This window comes from Takifugu rubripes, chromosome 13 (genome assembly GCF_901000725.2).
Source record: "Takifugu rubripes chromosome 13, fTakRub1.2, whole genome shotgun sequence".
NCBI lineage: Eukaryota > Metazoa > Chordata > Actinopteri > Tetraodontiformes > Tetraodontidae > Takifugu > Takifugu rubripes.
Window position 1 is genome coordinate 4,928,538 of NC_042297.1, and position 22,292 is coordinate 4,950,829.

The window sequence follows — 22,292 nt, forward strand, 5'->3', positions numbered from 1 at the left end:
CTTCACCCCACCCTTAATCCAGGAGACACTGGACTGACCTCTGCCGCCTCCCAGACTACAATCTGGATCAGAGGGACAAATTGCTCTTTTGCTGGTGATGCCAAGAGGACTATACGAGATAAGAGCACTTATGCTATTAGTGATGCACCCTCTTATTACTGTGCATTTAGTCACACCACCATTTTTCTTCATACTCCAAATCATTGCAATCTTTTCAATGAATGGGGAACTAAAGTATATTTAATTTACTGTCACATAGGAGAAAATTGAGGGAGAGTAGCTGGTTATAATGGTAAATGTCATCGTTTATTAGACTGACAGAATCCTTAGTCTAATCCACTGTCTAACTTTCTTGACCTGTTAAATAGGCAAAGTCAAATTCAAGGTTTTTTCCAGGCCTATCTAAGGAAAAAGCAGGTGATTGCCTTGGTGATCTGGCCTCCGCCTGGGTTGGAGAAGGGCAGAAAACAATGGTTTACAACAATCTTGACACAATAGAAATATGAGCATTATGGTGCCTCTACAGCATGAATGGGGAACCACGCAATCCCCACGTGCATCATACATCACAGCTCACAAGTGCGTGCATGCTGCATACGTGCATGCCTTTCCCATAAGTTAAACTCGAACACAGCAAACACATCGTTACTAAATCCAACCCCCAACACACTTTTTTTCAAGATAATGGTAATAGCTTTTGCTTACCTCAGAACAGACAAAGCTCTGCTCACCCCTGCAGTCTGGTCCCCATTGCATTTTAAAGGCTATATGACAAAATATAAAAGTTATTCATAATTTTCATAGATGAAGACCCCCCCGTAGAACCGAGTCAGGGGGGTCAACCTTGATGTGTGCTGCAGGGTTGCAGTGGAGGGGTTAGGCGCTTTTACAAAGTCAAAATTGTACAACTACAATATTTTACCAGGTTAATTTCCCGGTTCCAAAATATATATTTTTTTTTTTAGATTTTTGTTCCAAGTTGGTATAAAATTTTAAATATTTTCCAATCATGATTTTTCACTTCATTAACAACACTATAAAGTTGGGCTCACTCATTTGTCATCCAGGTTCGCCAGACTTTTGCCACCTTGGTCTAAAAAAATCCGAGAGAAAGCCCTGAATTCAGTGAACCTTCTGAAAGGGGAGACAAATGGAGAATTGCTTTCCCACCTCAGCATGGGGGCCTCAAGGCCTTGAGAGGAAAGCAGCAGCGGAAGGAAAACTTACGAGGGATTCCCATTTCCTGCCTCTGTGCTTAAAAACAGGCATGCGTGTGTGTGTTAATGGTTGTGGAATTTCAGCAGCTGTCCTAAATCCTGTCTGTGCTTAAAGGGGCCCATTGATAGGCTCTGCATCTTAGAAAATGGCAAATCACACACACACACACACATACCATTATATCTTCAGTCATATGTCATGCTTTCTATTTTATGACCTGTCTTTCCTTCACTTGCCAGGCTGGTTATCAAATGTTGATGGTCTGTTTTATTTTGTTTAAAGCATTAGTTAGTGTCCTCATATGTAAATCTAATGTAAATACAGTAGCAAAGCTGCTTCTGCCAGGATGGAGGTGAGGTCTGTAAACCCCCACCCCCGCCAAGGTTCTAGTGGCTTTGTGCAGAAGCTGTGGCAGTGAAGGTAATTGAGGCTGCGGGAAATACGGTCGAGATTTTTATTTTCTTTTTGGGGAGGGGGTAAAAGAGTGATGCAGCCAACTGCTTGTCAGCGCTGTCCACTTGAGATGATTAATGTACCAGGCTATGATGGACAGAGCCAGAGAGGCTTCTGTTCAGTCAACTCACCAGTCATGGAAAGGTGGGGGTGGGCATATGGGAGGAAGAATAGCAATCCAGCAAGAAAACCCCACACGTTGTTCTTAGGAAAATGTAGATCTATCACAGTGTGACGTCCTAATGGTGAGTGTAGATTCAGATTAAGAAGGACCACATGGTGTGCTTTAGGGTTCATCCAGGGGAAATCCTGACCCTTTAGGGTATTGGACTTACACAGGGGTGATATTAGGATCAGAGCTTTAGGGGTACTGACCACCAGCAGGATAAATGTACAGATAAATGGAATCTACTTTGTATGTACTTTTAATTTTTCCATCTTTTAAGAAGCGCTTAAGCACCCCTGAAATAGGGCTAGCCACACCCCTGGAGGTAGCACAAGATGTATAGAATTGGAGGAAGAACATTTAAATGAAATTAATAGATTTCATATGGGATTGAAAGGAAGATATCCTCAACAAATCCCATGAAAATGTAAAAAGCTATTCAAAGAGTCTAAAATGGGTAGAGAGAAAAGAAAATCTGAGAGATCAGAGAGAAAAAAAACATTTTGGTAGATGTTGTGTTCCACCAAGTGTTTGTGTGGCCTCTCAGCAGAACATTAGATGATGTTCTCTAACTGTAATCCTGAAACCAAGAGCTCTGTCCACACCAATTACACCATGAATGGGCTCTGGGGGATCTGTGCGTGCATTATATTACTCCCATGGCCAGCCTCATACCAGGCGGCTCCTCTGGACAATAGGAACATTCTCTGGCACTTTGATATGGCCTCTTTTTCCTTTGGTTCACACCCCACAACTTCTGGAAAGTGGCAGCACCTGGCTGCTGTAACAACACAGACTATTGTGAGCGTGTATGTTCACCGTAGATACTGCTGAAGACTGACAGGATGGTCGTTTCAGATGGACCTTCTGAACTTTCCCGGACAACTATTAAACAATTAATGTAATCGTTTTCATATGTAGCTCTGCCAACGGCCTGCTTCAACTAACTCCCAGAATTGAAACCACAACAGACAAAACCTCTAATACATGGTGCTTTATGCTTAATATAGAAAGCACCAATAAAAAGTATTTAGGAAATGACACGTTGTCCTTTGTTTGTGTCTCCACCCCCAAACACATGCACACCCTTCTCCTTCCCCCCTGTTTATTGTGCTACAGTTACAAGTGCTGAAACTTGATAAGGCTGTGGGGGATAAAAGCAGAGGGCAGTGCTGTGGCCTGCATGGGGAGGAGGAGGTGGATTAAGGGGCCTCCTGTTCTACACTGCGATGATTAATGATCTCCAAATAAAGGAGACCAACCTATTTGATCGGACAGCGCTGATAGACGTTGGACAAGGGAGTGACTGCCGCGTGTCTGTACGTGTGAAAAGAGAGGATGAAGGATGTATGGGGCAGACATGGACGCTGCAGTAGGAGACGGGGTGGCAGGGTGACAGAGGGCAGGTTAAGGGAGGCATCGGTCAGAAACAAGGTCGTGCTCTTTCATGTCCCTTTGAAAACACTTTGTCAGTGGGATGAAGCCAAATGGCTCACCAGTCAGAGGGAAAGAAACAGGAAGAAATGGCTTCCTACTCTGCATTTGTAATCGCAGGGTTTGTGGTGACATATTTGAGAGTTGAGATTATCATCATTGATGGTTGACTCCACCCTGGCTACCAAATTATAGCGTGGCCTTTGAGAACAGCAGTACTCTTCTTTTTTGTCAAAACAGAAGGAAATAGTAGTTTTCCTGGTGTTTTATGTGTGTGGGTGTGTTGGAACCACAAGATTAAAATCTTTAAGCTTTGTTATTTTTTGTTTGTTTCTTAACCACCAAGGCTGCCCTTTGTGTCTCTTCCTCTCTTTCTCCCTCAATTCCCAACCCCCAGTCAGCACTGCCTCCTTGTCATTTCCTCACTCATTCAGCGAGACTTGTCTGCATCCCTGGGTCCACAGTTCTGTCCATTTTTAATTACAACCATACTGTGCAGGGATTTCAGGCACTAAGCTGAAGAGCTGGTACCATCTTAATCACCAAGCTCATAAGCAAAGCAGCTGAGAAGATGCCGGCTCAGGCAGATATATGCTTTGCCACAAGGTCATGAGTCAGGGTAAAAATAAAACAGGCTGCTATGTTCAGCCATACCTCTTTTGTTTTCAGTAAAATACACTTACAAAGTCAAACGCAGTTTCCATTTGGGGGCGGTGAGTATTGACGGTGGCTCTAAAGGTAAAACACAGGTTGGAGCAAGACTATTAAGCAAGGATTGTTGTGTTGGACCTCAAAGACGTTTGAGGCTCATTTAAACAACCGGCCAATAAAACAAAGACAAAAGAAAAGAAAACATCTTTCCTGCTCACTTTTATTGGAGAATGGTATGTTACTGTTCAGTGCAGGTTAGGAATTGCTGGTGGCATGGGGGATACTTCCTCCATTAAGCAGTCCTGAATTAAGCTGTCTTGTGATCAGCAAATTAGCCCAACTTCAGTTATCTCTGGCTATCTCTGTCTCGCTTCTCCATCTGTGTCCTGTGTGTGCTCTTAAAGGGATGTTTCCTGGACCCGCACCCTTCTGACGGATGGTATGAAATACATTACAGCCCCCAGAGGAGTCCTACGCCAGTACAATAGCCCTGAGCTCACTTCCATAAACCACACGGTAGCAGAACACCAGTGGGATTAAGAGAAAACAAGACCCTCCCTCTGAGGGAAGAAATACTCACACACACACATAGTGTAATATAGCTGCATCATTGTCAGCGTTGAAGTTGTTTTCAATTATTATCTGTGTAATTATGTTCAGTCATACACATGCAGGGGTTTTAATCACAGACCCTGAATTAAGTGTTTCACATAATGTTATTGGCTGTCGAAGGGATTTCTTTAGTACCTGAACTCATTTAAAGTCACTCAGCCAAAAGAGCTTTCACACCATCCCTCAAAGCAGGACCTATGACCCGCTGTCATGTATTCCAAAAGTAATTAGCATCGATGTAAGTGAAACTGTCCAAGATGCATGCCTCCCCCCACTCCCTGTTTCCACATATCCACCTTTCTCCTTGGCGTATTGCAGTTGATGTCTCCCGTATTGATCAGTGGTGCTGGGCCCCAAATGGGACTGGTCAGTTGATGACTTTATCTGTCAATCCCAGCGTGCATTGACTGAAACTGTTAGGCGTGTTATAAAGCTGGCTAGAAGCGAATTGGAAAATCTCCAGTATTGCACCAGGCAGTGAAGTTGCCTGGTGCAATACCTGTTCTCACCGGTGTGAGAACAGCTAATTATCTCTGAAGAAATGAGATGTGCACAACGCCATTCATATGTGTCATCCATAGCATGTTGCTCATTGCTTCACTCACACACCCAAAGCTTTGGATAATCCTACACTTAATGTACAGTTGTAAAATATAATTATATGTTTCTCTGTTTAAGCCAACCTCCAAGCTGCCCGCGGAGCATCCTAGTCTATAGCTTTATCACAGGAATTTAGATTTGTCGCCCAAGCCCCTCCTACCGGTATTTGCAAAACATTCCCGTCTTGTTGCTTTGACATACGTTCTTGACATTACTGCAAAGATCAAAAGTGCTTGTTTTCTCCCTCAGTCTCTTGCCATGTGAATAAAGAGCAGAGGTTACGTAAAACATTTTTTACAAGCCGTAAGGCAAAATATAAACAGATATTTATGTTATTTATGCTTTACTATTAAATGACTACAGCAGTAGTGTGATAATATATTTGATACATTTGTCTTGATGGTAATTCCTAGTGTTAATAGTCTACTTTTAGCTATTGTGCTCCTTTAACTTAAATCCTTGAATGTGTGGGTTACAACCTGTACTGACCTTTTTGTGACCTGTTTGTAACCCACAATATGGGCCAGTATGATGAGTGTTGTCAACCACTGCGGATGTCAACAAAGATTAAACATTTGTATTCAAACAGCCATACACTGAGCTGCAGTAGCTGGGTCAGGGTTACTAATCAATTTTTTTTTTTAACCTTCCATATATTAACGCCGTCCAATGTTGCTGGCAAGGAGCAGCAGAGAGGTACGGTCAGGAAGGATTCGCTTACACCCACACTGCAGTGTGGGTGTAAGCGAATCCTAAGGCCTAAGACCTTAGGCCTGATAACACATGCACAGGTTAGGCTGGTTCAGCAAGCACATTTAAGAGATTTTTAGATAAACCTGTGTTAATTCAGTAAACTAAAGCACTCACGCTGTTTAAAGAAATCAGGCCTAACAACAATTGTGCAAAATGGGAGTGCAAGTGTTGTTTCATGAGCCACACAACAGGTTTAAGTTGTTATGGTAGTTTTAGGTTTGAAATAACCCTATAAATCATGGCAGGTTTGGATGATCTGAAAAGCTTAAATACAGCTACCAAAAAAAGCCTAATTTTAAGTTTAAACGAGGTGGTAAAAATGTGCCACTGCTAACATTACACACTATAGAAATATTTACATTCACAACTGCTACTCCTTCGACTAATAATAACAATATCAATACTCATCTGCTTGTTTTTTCCTTAAGTTTTGTATTGTTGCATTGATTTTACTCATCCATAACACATGTTTAAATCAAATGTAATGTGATAATAACAATAATAAAAAGAACTCAGGTGTTTGTTGAAGTAATTATAAGCTGATATAGTTATGGGTTTAATGTGTGTGCTGAAAGTCGGTGTTAACCTCCAGACAGTCACTGTCCTCCAGTTGCTCGTCTGCACTATCAACAGCTACCTGCTCATTTTGATGAGCAGAAATATCTGAAACAAATACACAGATTTTCTTTGAGGCAGAGACAGGATGATGCAGTTGTCACCTTTTTCCATTCCCCTTTTCAAAGTCTGTTAATGTCATTTATCAACCCACCCGTGTATCTGGTCCATATCAGGTGGTGTTGATTGGGGTCCAGTCAGTTGATCTGCCTGGGTCTTTGGGGATGGAGCAGACTTGGGTTACAGTCAGAGAAGCCATCTCACTTTTCGCTCCATCCAACCTTTTCAATCCCCCTCCCCCTGTATTTCACCAGGTGACCCATCTTCATGACTCATGGAGGAGGAGTCATGTTTCGGTCCTTCGTTCTTGTTCTTCTCACTATTTCAGTTCAAAGATGCATTACTGACATACCTGTCAAAAGATTGAAGCTGGATAAAATGTTCTTTGCTGCTCAAAATACCATGTAACACAACAGCAGCCTTGTGAACTGCACCCCACAAACCTCAGATCTTGTAATTTAGGTGTCAAGAAGTGCATTTACATGCACACTCAAATCAGACTACACTTCTCGCTCGATTGTAATGAATAATTTATGCAACTGGACTTTCTGTCCACAAAGCAGTAGTGGTCATCGGATTATGGGCGGAGTCACACACCCCCGCCCCTCTTCCCCCGCTAGGTGGCAATTTGCACTGTTTTACTTTGTTGCTCTTGGGCCATACAAGTTGACCTTCTAAATCACACCACAAGAATCCATGAAGAAGTTAACCAGTGATGTAGCAGCCGTGGCAGTGATGACGCCTTCACCAAAGCATAAATTCATCCGTGAAGCAGCGTCTTGATGGTCGCCACACCGTTTATGTTTTGATATACTTTGCCATTGTTTGCCTGGGTCCTACCAGTTGCAACCACTCCCAACACATTATTTGAAAACAACTCGGAGGGACGCTTCTTCTTTCAAATCGGTGAGATATAAGCAAAATATAGTGCGTGTGCAGAACACATAGGTGAGTTGCTGTCTACATGCTCTCATAAATCAAATTTAGTGTGCTTCCATGCATGTAAATGCACTTATTTATGTTTTTGACAACTTTTGGTGATAGTAGTGAGAATTACAGCCTCTGACTGTTGGAAACAGGCGAGTAATGCTCAGAATTTGGCATTGGCGTCTCGACGGAATCCGTTCTTTGTCCCAGTGTACAAGCAACAGAGAAAGTTGGATGTCTGACGGGAAAATGACCTTCTCATCAATGCTAGGTGGATATGTAAGTAGATGCGTCTTTTCGGCGAGTTAATATGACCCCTTTTTCAGTTGATCTACTACGTCATGATAAAGAACTGGAGTCAAACGATAGCAAGATGAATGATCGCTTTGTTCTTCTCATATGTTAGGTGCGCTTCACCTATTGTGCAGATGCACACTCTCCCTCGTGGTCACGTTGAGTTCGAAAGGCAGATGAGACCGCCATATGCTTTCTTGATTGTGTTTGTTCCAGGGTCATACATCAGAGCGAAAGTTGTGGATCCTGCACACATGTAATGTCTAGATTAACTCTGATTAAGGTGTATACACGCTAGAGCCAATCAATGTCCAGTGGTATTAGCTGCATGGGTTATTCGGATATGGAGAGCACTGTTATCAGTCGGAATAATACGTTTACGTGTTTTTCATTTGTCCAGTTATTGTTTCAGTTGGATTGAGGCAATGAGTCTTTTGTCATGTAAACATAGTGACAGTCGGGTAGTTACACACCAGTATTTGATGCACAGCACGATTGCACTGAACAGGACCTTGCACAAGTCATTGTTACCAATGACAAAGCAACTATTCTTGCTGCCTGATTTAATGAAGCTTATTGGTTGATTATGTTTGGTGGGAGGTTCAGCCCTGGGTTTAACCCTAGGGTTATCCCTAACACGAACTCTACTGTTAGATTATACCAGCTGGACTCTGCAGTTGCTTTTTCACACAATTGCATACATTAAAATTCCCGTTTCATACATTAAGATTTATGCCTATACCTTTGAGCAAATGACCCCAAACAGTGAAGCCGTTGTGGTTTTTTTTTCTGTAGATCACCAGTTTTCTTGCTTCTCTTTTTCTCCCCCTCTCTCACTCCTCTGCCTTCCTCCCTCAGTAGCTTCACATTAATTGCTCTTTATTGATGTAACAGGAATCAAACCTATGCAAGCAACACTGTTTGGATATTGATCCACATTCTGTATTATAGGCTTTATTAGACCACTCTCCTCAATCTATCTCTCTGTGTCTTCCTAGCTATGGCATTAGCTTCATGCTTAGAATAGCTGTGTATCTGCAGGCTAACATTACATTTAACTTCCCGTATGTGGAGGGTACATATCTTAACACTTGATATGAATTGGTCTGTCATGCAAGTGCCTGTACTAAAGATAGCAAATTCCATACACTGGAGGTTTTTTTACCTTGTATGTCCCTGGCCATGCATTATAAATAAAACAAACATGCCCCCACGAGCGGAAGGGTCCTAACAATATGCTGCCCGTCATACGCACATATAAACCAAAGAGTTGGGGCTGGTCGACATAAAGTAAACTCCTAGAGTGTTTAGTCCAGACACTTGCGTACCGAGTTAAAGCCTGCCATATCATACTGGGGAAACGGACTTTTTTTGTTTTGAGTACCACCTTAGACAACGTTATTTTCATATTGGTTTGATTGTTTTTTTTTCCACATAATTGATAAAATTAGGCTTTTGGAAATATACATAGATGTGAAAAAGCACATTTTACCCTTTCTGCTAATGATTTGTGCTAAGAGGGGCTGCACTAAAACAGTACCATACATAGTATTATGTATGGTACTGGGACCATTTACATAATAAATGGTCCCATGGTTGGCAGTGTGGCTAAAGGCGGGAAGCTTTTATTTCACATTATTTTCACATTTTATGAAGAAATGGTTGTTTATTTTAGAGCCATCACTCAGGTCTCCGGCTCAGATGTAGCCAGGCTTGGGGAGATTACTGGTGTGTGCAGACATGGTGGCTGCTCAGAAGGTGTGGGTGAGCTGCTGGGCTCTGAATGCTTTGAAAGGATTCAGACTCTGACGTGAGGCCGGGGGCTGTTTGTCTTGGCTGACACCTTCCTTACAGCAGTAATCCTGTCTTTCTCCAGCTGGCTAGCTCCTACTCCTCCCCTTTTTTCTTTCTTTACTTCCATCCTTCATTCCCTTATTCCTTCCCTCTTGAAGGTAGCACAAACAACTTGTTTCCTGCTTTATATTTCACAGTCTTTCCTTTGCAGACTGTGTTTCTTTTCGGATCCACCATGATTTTTTTCCAGCAAGAGACTTTTGCCCAAACAATCACAGAATAATCTTTATATTGATTGCAATAATTAAAGCAACAAAGGCCCAGTGGTGTTTTCATTTCGGCCGCTTTTCCTTCATGCTGAACTGAAACCTTACACTCTTCATTAAATAATTAATTTCCTCTGAAAAGCTGTAGTCCTCTCACTTCATTATTTAAAAAATCCCTACCTTGTGAAGTCAGAGATGTGTAATTTACCAGTGCTGGCATGAAGGCCAGTTCCACTGATTTATTATAGTGGCTCTTTAATGTGAACAGCTGTCTCCTACTAAAAACAGGTCAGGGGTCGGATAAAATGACCTTGTTTCTTTTTTGTGCTTACATTAGAAAGCTACATGAACAGGGAAATGCTAATGTCTATTTCAGATGGACTTACCCTCTGTTACTTGTCTTTTTCAATGTAATTGTCCCCTATGGGTAGTTATGTTCTGATAAACATGAACTGAAAGGGTTTTACACTGCGTTCACATTACCATCATCTTAGTCTGAAAATGCTGCATATTAATGATAGCACAAGCGTTAAACTCGCATATTAATGACAACAAATACAAATACAAGATGTAGATTATCACCCCCTACCTGTCCAACTGGTTTTTCATGTGAAGTATGAAGACCTAGTGGATCTTCACTGTGGAAGTTAGAGGAAGGATTCGGGGAGTGGTTCAGAGGCCCACAGTCGCAGCACTTCCCACCAGAGAGACCTATGACCCCTGGCGCCATTAATCACTAGGCTCCTGATGGCCCTGTCCCGGGGGGGAAATCAGTCCAGGGCAAAGGATGATGGGAGGTGAAGCCTGCAGCCAATTACACGCTAGGATCATCAGAGGGGACAAATCATAGATTTACACCAGGAAAAAAATAGCCAATAGTCACCAAGACGGGCACGCAAGGCCTTTGACCAGTGTGCCTGTGGTGTCTGATGACCAGAGTGCACATTAAAGCAGCTGTGATCAAAAGAAACCCTTTGGCCGGTCTAATTAAGCCTTTAAGTCCTAAATGTCTCCGGGGTAGGAAAAGGAGCAGATGTTGGACACCAAAAAAAGCAGAGAAAATAAAAAGGCCCATGCGAGTACCTTTTAAATCCAGGTCTTTATCATAGATGCTTCCATATGATGGACAAGCATTCAGAGTTTGATGATGACATGTGAAACCTGCCTGAGGCCAGTGTTGACTAATTCATGCTGCTTTAGGTTTCAGAATTACCTTTAGTTTCCCTAAGGTGTGTTAGGTTTACCCTCCAAACTCTGTTTTGCTTCTGTGTACATCTTTAGAATAAATGAATAGAAGCAGACCTGACAGTGGACAAATGGTGTGAATAAAAGCACAGAGGTGAATTAAGCCTGACTAACTGCTGGCCTGTCACTGTGGGGCCTTCGCTGTTGTGTCTCATTTGTTGTGCTCTCATTGTTCATGTCCGGGCCATTATGAAAACATGGCTTACTGCTGACATGCATTTTAATTCACACATCGATAACCCCTGGCCGACCTCTGACCCCTCTCGTTGTGCTAATTGTTTGATGCTGGATTGATGTCTTGCACTGAATTAAATGACTGGTCCCAGCAGCACTGCATTCCCTGTGTATGGATCTGCCGTGTGTTCTGGAAGTGCTGCCACTGTTCTGGGATGTTGTGGAAGTTCAAACTGACATCCCCGTTATCTGCTGTTGAAATTCGAGAGTATTCACTGGCACCGCCATGGTCAATGCACAAAAGTGTGATATATCACCTGTGCAGTCATGAATGCTAAATAATATTCGTGTAGAGCCCAACAATGACCATGAATAAACTCTTCTTTGGCAAAGGTCTCCAGTTTTGCTGTCATTGGCTGTTGAGATAAGAAAACATTTTTAGCTTTAAAATGCTAAACGATTTTGTTGGTTTATGACATTGTTTTTAATTTAAATGTGACATTTAATCCTTACTTGATCCAAATATGATGAAATAATCTTTTGTTTTTAGATTTTAGATGAGATTATGAATGAGAAAAGCATAATTTCCTTATCTAATTTTGTATTCTCCATTTTGGATTCTCCATTCTCTCATTTTTTTAAGCCTTTACTCACTCACGCTGTGGTTAAAACCACTTTACAGATAAGTACGAAGAACAGTTTTAATAGTTCTAGAGCATCATCCATGGCCTCAACACATTTTTATAGTGCCGTCAGCATTCATCTTATCAATAAAACAGTGAGCGTGCTCCTGCTCCACTTCTGAAGCATAGATTTTTAGAAGGCCTCTCCACATTAACTGCTCCAGGCCACTCCTGGTCGGTCAACACTTCCACACCTTCCTGATCCCTGGACTTATGTCAGTTCCTCTGATCAACTAGGCCCCTTGGACACGGCTGCAAGACATGTTGCTAACTTAAGAAATTAATCGGGGCTAATCCTTATGGCCTGATCGCACTGCTATTGTACAGAGTCATTAATGAGTCTGACTCCAGGTTAAGAGCAGCCTGTGCAAGGGCTGAAGGATTGCCTGGCATTAGGTGCGAGGGCAAATCTGTATGAGTCCCCTGCAGTACATCTGACTGCGCTAACAGCAGAGGGGTGTGGATTTACTTAGTCCAATCCTCTAAATAAGCTTCATTATATTGCCTATCCAGGAGCCCACCCCCGCCCACCGCTGCCAGTGGATTAACAAGTCGTCACAATCCCCTTCCCCTCCTCCTGCTCATGTTCTACTGTTGCACTTTTTGATTCTGCTGCTCCAACGCCTCCCCCCGCTTCCACCCCACACGCTTCTTGCAAGCTTCACCGCAGCTAAGCTGTTGACAAGATTAATGCATCTGTATCAAAAGTCTAGAGCCGCTTTATGTTGTTTGTGAATCCCCCTTTCCAGGTCAAGCCAGATTTCCTTAACTGGGCTAATATGTTTCCAAGACAAATTAACGGTGCTTTTGCCACTAATCAATGTGAATGTTTTAGGCGGAGAGACAAATAATAGCAAAATAAACAGATGCATCATTCAATGCATTACTGTAAAGACAGATTGATTTATTTGCTTTGCATTTCTATGTTCTCTCTAGGTACCCCGGTCAACCGTATCCCCATCATGGCCAAACAGGTTCTGGATCTGTACATGCTTTACAAGCTGGTGACAGAGAAGGGGGGCCTAGTGGAGGTCATCAACAAGAAAATCTGGAGAGAAATCACAAAAGGACTGAATCTGCCTACCTCCATCACCAGTGCAGCGTTCACCCTGCGCACACAGTAAGGATGCACAGTTCATTTCTTTGGCTTTAATATACCCGTTTACCTCTTAAGGTATCCTGCTGAACATCCATCTTAGCTTTCATTTGGTTTTTTGTCACTAAATGAAATATCTGAAGTGGAAACAAGCATTTCTTTATGCTGTAATGTGTGTGTTTGTGCTGGTGTGTGGGGGGGGGGTAGTTAAAATTAGAGGGGAGAGATAGAGGGAGTACAGACTAAACTAAACCTCAGCTGCATGTTTATAGAGTTTGTCTGCCCACCTTCCTCACAGTTCCCCTTTTCCTTCCCATCACACAAATAGTTCATTGATTGCCATAGATTTATTGGCATTATTTGGGTCAGAGGTCACAGTGAGTTGGACCGCTTCAGACGGACAGCTTCTACACAGAAATTTGATGGAAAACCTCTGGTAGATGTGACACCTCTCCATCCTATCCATAATCAGGTTGTCCTCGTGAAGCTTTATGCATTTTTAATGTTGTGCAGGACTCACTCTCTCTAATGGATACTCCTCTCGGCATCGTATTGATCCCTGGTGCTTCTATCCCACCATCATGCAACATGCACAACACTTGGATGTGAAAATACCAGAGCTGTGACAGTGCATGCTTGTAGAGATTTACTGATGTCATCCAAGTGTTCTGAGTGTTTTAGCCAAACGCAAGCAGGAATTTTTTCCGTGTGTGAATCTGTGTGAAGGACTTTATTTAAGATCTCATCACAGCCACACAGAGTAGCACTGGGAAAAAACATTGAAAAAGATCATTATTCAAGGTGACCTTTGCTTTTATCCAATATTATTTCTATCTAGCCAGTGACATTATAATTTGAATGCTTAAGCGCACAATCAAGGAACTGCTTTTTATTTTTTAAAGCCTTCAGTAGTTATCTCTAAACATTACACCTCATCAATCTAATGGATGTTTTTTCTTGATACATCCAAACCTGTGAAGGGTCCTGCTGGGTTACGTAGATTCTGGTTGCGGTGATTGAATGGTTTCGGTGGAGATCTGATGCATTTTTTATGTGATTTTTGTTTAAGGTACATGAAATATCTGTACCCTTACGAGTGTGAGAGAAAAGGCTTCAGCTCTCCAGGTGAACTTCAGGCTGCAATCGACAGTAACCGCCGTGAGGGTCGTCGTCCAAGTTACAGCAGCAGCCTCTTCCGCTTCTCTCCTTCTCCCAGCACAGCCCCTCACATCCTCTCGCCTCCCAAGATGCACCTCTCAGCTCTGGCTGCAGGGACTTCTGGGGCTCTGAATGGCCTGCAGGCCTCACCAGGAGCCCCTCTGAAGAAAGGTAGGAACCTTGCAAAAACTCTGACAGATGCCAGAAGAGCATCAAACTTTCATCATACACTTAAAATAATCACAATGTCTTAAAATGATTATTTTAAGAAGCAGCTGAAACACACACATTTTTTTCTTGTGGTTTCTTATGATTTAGGGCAACGTGTAATTCACAGCTAGTGATTTATAGAGAAACCACGCCCTCTGCTGCATTTTAGGAACATTACATCCCTAAATATTAACGCAAACATTAAAATGTCCCAGGAATTTAACTTTTATTTGGTGTGTAAATACTACTACCATTACTTTATCGTACTACTCACATGTCTCTCCTCTTCATATCTGACCAGTGGTGTGTGTGCACGTTATCTATTTTTTAGAACTGTGTGTGCACAGACCGTCCAGATGTTTAAGAGTCAGGTGTGGAGCACTTGTGCCTCGGGCGGCTGAACACCCCCTCAGCTTTACTGCTGATTAATGACACGGTTCCCACTCTTGGCCACTATATTAACTCTGAAGTCTTCATTCCACTCCAGCAGGATCCGTCATTACTGATGTCGGGGGCCTAAACCTGATACAGTTTAGGGCCCAACAGCATTTTGTGTAACGCACTGTATTTTTCCGGAGATTCTGCTTTGATCGTGGTTGTTCGGTGTCGGTCTGAAATGATCACATGTCCACTTGTCTTTGTTTCAGAGGATCTGACGTCCTCCATTATGGCAGTAAGACCCTCCATGGCGCTGGCTCTTGGTCAGCAGCAGGTTGCAGGTTTGGCCAGAGCTGCTACCCTGGAGCAATTGAGAGAAAAGCTGGAGACAGGTGGAGGCGAAGGGCCAGAACGGAAAATGGCCCGTTTGGCTGAAGAGCAGCAGCGTCTGATGCAACAGGCTTTTCAGCACAACCTGCTGGCCATGGCTTCTCAGATGCCCATGAACCTGCGCCTGGGAGCGCCAACCATGTCCACCAGAGGTCAGTGCTGCCAGAAAGCTTCTATTCCACAACTGCTCTCAGTATGAGCTGTGTCCACCAGGCAGGTTCCTTTGTTTCACTGTCTCTGAAGACAAAACCAGACTTCCTGCATATTTTCTGAACAGCACTGAGCACATTCATGAATGCTGCATCACGTGCGGTCACACAGTCTTAAAGGAATACACTAAATTAGTTTGGGCCTTCAACACTATTGGGACTTATGGGATAAAGGTTCTGGAGTAGTACACATTTTAGTTCGGTGATTGTGTGTATTTATGTGTTGCAAATATGTGAGCAAACATCTTTGTTCCTTCAGATGAAAAGCAGCAGGACATGTCTCTCAGCATCTCAACCAATGGAAATGCCAGCATCACGGTCTCGGTGGAGGTCAATGGCACAATTTACTCAGGTTTGTATGTGCGTTGGTGTGTTGAGGTTCTGGGTTTAAAGGCATTGATGAATATTCTGATGTCTTCTCTTAGAGCAGGATTGTAAGCGTCACACCCTACCTGCAAATATAACCTCTCCAAATGTTCTGTCAGGAACCCTTTTTGCTCAGAAGTCTGGAGGGGCTCCAGGATCTGCTGTGTCTGCTGCCGCCGCAGCTGCCGCTGCCGCCGCCGCCGCCGCTGCCACTGCAGCAGCTTCGGCCTCCCCTGCTGGAACCAGCACAAGCTTTGGCTTCCCTGCACCCGCGGCTCAGACCCTCAGCCCTGCATCCTCCTCCTCCTCCTCTAAGGGTCCTGCCTCGGCCGAGCCGACCCCCAGCGGGTCACCATAAACCTGATGTCTCTGCGCTGGCAGAACACACAGTAAAAACCCCAAATAACAAAACTGTTGCACAACAAATACCTCATCAATCCTGTCACCTCTTGGCTGTCAAATCATAAACTCGGAGCCCAAGAATTTTATACAACAGCATGTGTCCAAATGCACAGCTATGCATTTACCTGAACATCACACTACAATCATGCAGACACACACTTCAATCATAATCGACACGCTAAACACAATCAGCTCAGCCAAACCCACTGACAGGTGTAGTCATAACTGAACTTGAAAAGTTTTTATTTAGGACATTTTCTTTGTTGCCATTTTGTTGTCTTTTTGATTTTGTGTTTAAAAATCATTTTATTTTTAGTTTTTCTCTTTTTACATACCTCAAATCAAGTAACCTGCAGTGGTGTCTTTACCTCAGGAGCTGTAGAATATTTAACCTGAATCAACTTTATTTTTGTATTCTTTTTTTTGACCTTGTTGCAATGGGGGGGTGGGGGGTGGGTTGTCAGGGAAGTCTGTAGAGCGGAACCTTGTATACATAGCACACACATCATAGACTGGCCTCCTACTGGAGCCGCTCAGGATTCCCTAAAAGCTGTAGACACTTCTGGACCTCAGACAGATGCTGTAGATCAGCACAGTGTCAGGACACATCGGGTTCATGTGAAAGGTGAGAAGTTCGTCACTGACCTTTCAATGACAGACCTGATTTGACTAAATATAAACCAGTAGCTATGTAAAGGATCTCCATGTAAACATACTGTAAATCACTGCAGGTCAGCACAAGCTGTAAAGATATATTGCAAACATGTGGAGAAATTGCAACCTGCAGCAGTTTCATCAGTCATTGTCCCACTTTCACAGCCGCTCCTCACGTGTGTATTTGGGTGTAGCTGCGGGCTTTTCGTGCATCTTTGCTCCCACTAGAGCCGCAGAGATGAAGGTCGCTGTGACTGCTGTCGTTCTTCGCTCTAACTGGCCTCTCTGCTCTGAAGGGTGTCTCTCTCTCAGGAACCAGCTGCACGGACTCACTGTTAACTTAAAGAAGAAAAAGGACTTGGAGCGTTAGAATGCACAACTGATCAAGAATACCTCATGAGGCTCTCAGAAGGAGAGCGACTCTACGTACCTCATAGAGCTGAGAAGCCATCCAGACTTGACGCCCTGACCTGGGATCTGAAACTGACGTGACTGACACTGCTTTTTTAGACAAAAGGAACTGAGATTGCTCTGCTGTCTCTCTTCTCCTGTATTTAGTTGTAGAAGTTCTTTTACGCTTGCATCCTTTCTTCCTTTTGTTTTAAAGGCTTCTTCAAGTTGTTGTCGAATAAGATTGATATATCCGCATTTTGTTGTCATTTTTTCAGGGAAGAGACGTGCTCCTCGCTGACTTATAGATGTGTTGGATTGTCTACAGGTTTCACGGTCGCTGGAGTGTGACCAGGTTAACCTTAAATCCTGAGTTGCAGTTAGAATGTCTTCATTTATAATGGCAGCAAAACAATATGCATGTGTACAATCATGTGACCAGTGTTTTTAACACCCTGATTGCGTTAGCCTTTGGTTATTGCACAGCTAGGTACCAAAGATTAGCCAGGTCGCTACTCTTGACTGATCCCTTGTACAATCCTGTCTGTGCCAGCTTTAGCGCACTGCTGGACAGCTGAGTGTCTCATGTAGGATAATCTTACTACATCTGATGTTGTTTGAAAAGAATTTTAGCTGAGGTGTATTGCCCAGATTCATGTTTGACAGCATGATGTAAATCAGGGGGTCACAGTGTAAAATAATTTAAAATTCAATTATAATCTAATTATCTGATTTGTACAGGTGGATTTTTTTGTTAGCAGATAATTAAATATGGTTGTCCAGGTGTAATGTGACCTCCAGTGAGGGCCTGATCTCTTGTATTGTGGCCCTTCTTATTAAAGCAGCCTCTTCCTAAAAATCCACAAACAGGTGGATGATCCTCTGATCATCAGGTATGTGTCTCCCTTTAACAAGTGTAGCCTTCAAAAATGGTGCGAAGGACAACTACCATTTTACTTTAGCTTTTTCTGTGTTGAATGTGAGACATTTGAAGTGTTTGGAAAGGTCTTAAAGCCCCGGAAGGGGGGGGGCCCAGCAGAGGTGGGCGGCCTTGAGGCTTTCTGTGTGTCAGGATTTGCAGACATTTTTTAGTGCAAAACACAGATGAGGCTTACGGGAGCCACAGATGGAAGAATTCTGTGCTACACATAACGCTGTTCCAAAGGTGAGAACTGTAGATGCTGCCTTAATTTAGTGGCTGGCCAGATTCAGCCGGAGCAGTTTTCACTCCTCGGCTGGCCACGAATGTCTTTCTCTTCAAGCTTAATCATTTGGAGAGCAATCACTTTTAATGATTGAAGAAGGAATTGGTCCGTTTTAAGACACCAGTTGTCATTCGTGCAGTTGTGTTAACTTTATTTCTGAGTTGTTTAATGGATGCTGCTCAGCTCAATCATTTTGCTCTGTTACTAAAATAGTTTCTAAAATTTCCTCTGCTTGGTCTAAGCAATGATTGTTGTAGTGTAGCTTGACTGCCTTGTGTGTGTATGGGTGTGTGTGCGTGCATGTGTCCACAGAAGCAGGTTCAGTCTAGCTAGGATGGGTTTTTGGGCTGCCATTGATGATTATCATGTTTCATTATTATTTATAACTCGGGTTAATACATTTCCTGATGGGTTGTCCCCCCCACCCCCCAGAGACCATCAGACCATATTTACCATGACAAAAATAAATTAGTATTTATTAGAGAAGTTTGAAAAGCAGGAACCAGCACAGTTTTTACTGATTCTTTTAAATAAACAAATTGCTATTTGCCAATTCCAAACACTTGCAATAACACGAATGGCCCATAGATGGCAGTGAAAAGCGGAATACTGCATGAGTTTGTGTTAATGACGTCAACTGTCCTTCAAATGTGCTCCTAACTTCGCTGTGATCGCACGATTTCCATCATAACCCCCCTGCAGATCTACATGATCCATTAACACTACAGAACAGTGAAGTTCTCTCACATCAGCCTCTTGTACTTTCTGTGCACGACCTTTCACGTGCATACACCTGCCGTGTTGAGTGTATATGTTGTGTCGTTCCTGCCTGTGTGTATGTGGATGTATCTCTGTTAGACACCACCCCTACCTCGTCATACCACAATACCTCAAGGCAGTGGGCTGCAGCCACTGCTGGGATCAATGTTGGAGCTGAGGACCGAGAACTGAGCGCCGCTGCCGCCGCCATGTCGCTGAAAAATCCTCTGGTTCTTTTGGTTTTGTCTTCAGTAACTGCAGGCAAAGTCTCGTCGCTCAGGAAGCTGTGAAGTTGGAAGTCTGCAGAACCTTTTGTCTCTTGGATACTTTTGGGGAAAAAAATCAGTTTGAAATAGTTTGAAAAATTAACTAGATCTGTGTAAAAACAGGTGCATATGCAAGTGGTTATGGAATACCTCATTTATTCATTTATGTGTTTTTTTTTTTGCTTGTACAATGCTCCGTATATTAATTCAACTGTGGGGTTTGTGCATATTTTTGTACTGTTATTATTATGGACATGATAATAATATTACTGATATGATAGTTTTCTCTTTGATTAATGCAAGCAAAAAAGGACAAAACACACGAATGCTTGTAAAAACTGGTTTGTGCTGATTGTATTTAAGCGGAGCACTTTTCCAAAGTGGTTTTCACACATTCAGTTTTGTTCTTCTTAGTAATATAAAGAGATGGTTCTCAGGGCTTTAAACTTGTATGTCATGATAAAGTTTTACTTTATATCTTATGTGTGTCTGTGCTCTTTTGTTTCATTTTGCAGTGTTTATTTGCTTTTCACATCACTTAACATTAATTTAAGCAAAACTCATCATTTAAATGCAGATTGTCGTGACTTACACCTTCAGGCCTTCCAACGCTACTTTCGTGAAATTAGTTTATTTATTTATTTTACTTGAATTGATCCTCTTGGTCTTTTCAAACAGCTCAATCAAATCAAATCAATCTTTATTTATATAGCGTCTTTTACAATCAAAATTGTTTCAAGGCACTTTCCAGAGTCCAGGGCCTAACCCCAGACAAGCAACAGTGGCAAGGAAAAACTCCCCTTTAACAGGAAGAGGGTCAGCGGGGGCCGGAGGTCATCATGCAGCTCTGAAGGCGGCGATACCTGTAAATGAATACAGCGGGGGGGGGGGGGGCAGAAAAACTACACAAGAATCAGCATAACTAGTCTGCTTGATGAGGAGGAGGAAAGGAGAGGAGAGGAAACCATGACCAAGTGGGGGGGTGACAGAGGCCTGTCAGGTGATCATGTTTCCGGACCCCGGCAGCCTCGGCCTATAACAGCACAGCTAAGATGTGACCTAACGATTAGACGACCCCCTAAGTATGATAATTTGTCTATCTATGATAGTAACTGGAACTACAGAATTAGTAGCAATAAGCTTTTTCAAAGAGGTAGGTTTTAAGCCTAATCTTAAAAGTAGCGATGGAGTCAGCCTCTCGTACCTGGACAGGGTGCTGGTTCCATAGCAGGGGGGCCTGGTAGCTAAATGCTCGGCCCCCCATTCTACTCCTAGAGACTCTGGGAACCACAAGTAGACCAGCATTCTGAGAGCGGAGCGGTCTATTGGGCTGGTAAAGTATCACTAGCTCCTCCAGGTAGGATGGAGCTAGACCTCTGAGGACCTTGTAGGTCAAAAGAAGGGTTTTAAAAATTATTCTAAATTTAACGGGCAGCCAATGAAGAGACGCCAGTACAGGAGTTATGTGATCTCTTTTGTCAATACCTGTCAGAACTCTGGCTGCAGCATTTTGGATCAGCTGGAGGCTTCTTAAAAAGTTGTTTGGACACCCTGATAATAAAAAATTACAATAGTCCAGCCTAGAAGTAACAAATGCATGGACTAACTTTTCAGCATCATGCAGCGTCAGTAGCTTCCTAATCTTTGTGATGTTCCTCAGGTGAAAAAAGGCACTTCTAGAGACTAATTTAATGTGTGAGTTGAAGGAGAGGTACTCCAAGATTCCTCACAGAGAGACTAGATGTTAATGAGATACCATCTAGAGTGATCATGTGATCTAATCTATCCCTGAGAGGTTCAGGACCAAACACCATGACCTCAGTTTTACCTGAGTTAAGGAGGAGGAAATTTGAAGACATCCAGGACTTTATGTCTTTAAGACAGGTCTGGAGCTTCACGAACTTCTCTGTCTCCTCTGGTTTCATGGATAAATAAAGCTGAGTGTCATCAGCATAACAATGAAAATTTATCCCATGCTGCCGAATAATGTTCCCTAAGGGAAGCATGTACAAGGTAGTGATGGGACGAGCGACACTGGTGCGTCAGCACTAGTGATGGGACGATGATACCTCAAGGAGTGTATTGACACACTACACAAACTGTGTCGGCACTGTATTGATACTGTGTTGGTCACCCACTAGTGACCCCTGCAGTAGTTATAAAATGATTGCAGGTAAAGGAATTCCTTGTTTGCTAAACTGAGTTGGTATGTAAAATATAGCAAATTTGAGTTACAATTTTTTACTTATGTACACACATTTTTTGTTAACTGCTAAATCATATGAAATAATACAAAAAAGTGATTAGTTTATGAATTTTTATTGAGAAACAAATGTTTTTGGAGTGTCTTTGCTCCAAGGCGATTTCTCCTCTTAAACACCAGCTCCCCAGCCTTAGAAAATACTCTTTCACACGGTGCAGATGACGATGGTGAGCAGAGAGTTTTAAGTGCAAGTTGATGCAGATGTGGATATGTTTTCTGGTTCTGTCACGAGTATCTGCCAATTCTTCATTGCCATGCCGAGCTCTATAATGCCTCAGCATTGATGAAGTGCTCTTATTGATGTAAGAGAGCTCTGTGGAGCAGAGCCGACACTTCACCTACAATAACATAAAACGTTACAAACAATTCAAACCTCTTACTAGAACAGAGTAAAAACTAAGGTGGCGCATTGCATTCACTTGTTAAAAAATACCCTACACCCTATAAAACGAATAAAGCAACTGTAAGGCTTTTTAACTGACTATCGTATGTATCACAGGTCATTCACTTGATAAACTGATAAAATTGTATATAACAGTAAACAATGCTCAAAGGAGAAAAAGATTTCACAAGATCAAAATTATTCCACACTGGGGAAAAC

General features: G+C 42.7%; 1 protein-coding gene and 1 long non-coding RNA gene across 2 annotated transcripts in view; one reads left to right on the forward strand and one right to left on the reverse strand.

Moving 5' to 3' along the window:
- Window positions 1–19,910, forward strand: part of LOC101063886 (AT-rich interactive domain-containing protein 3B-like) — a 42,730-nt gene extending 22,820 nt beyond the window's left edge. Inside the window, exons 5-9 of the mRNA XM_011609562.2 lie at window positions 12,882–13,065; window positions 14,111–14,370; window positions 15,057–15,329; window positions 15,646–15,738; window positions 15,872–19,910. Of these exons, the coding sequence (XP_011607864.2) occupies window positions 12,882–13,065; window positions 14,111–14,370; window positions 15,057–15,329; window positions 15,646–15,738; window positions 15,872–16,110 (1,049 nt within the window). The 3' untranslated portion in view covers window positions 16,111–19,910. The remainder of the gene's footprint in view (window positions 1–12,881; window positions 13,066–14,110; window positions 14,371–15,056; window positions 15,330–15,645; window positions 15,739–15,871) is intronic.
- On the reverse strand, window positions 305–11,474 carry LOC115251919 (uncharacterized). Its single transcript, XR_003890406.1, has 3 exons — window positions 10,433–11,474; window positions 706–764; window positions 305–445 (listed from the first exon to the last, which is right to left on the reverse strand). It is a non-coding gene; the product is annotated as an uncharacterized lncRNA (long non-coding RNA).
- Window positions 19,911–22,292: the final 2,382 nt, after the last annotated feature.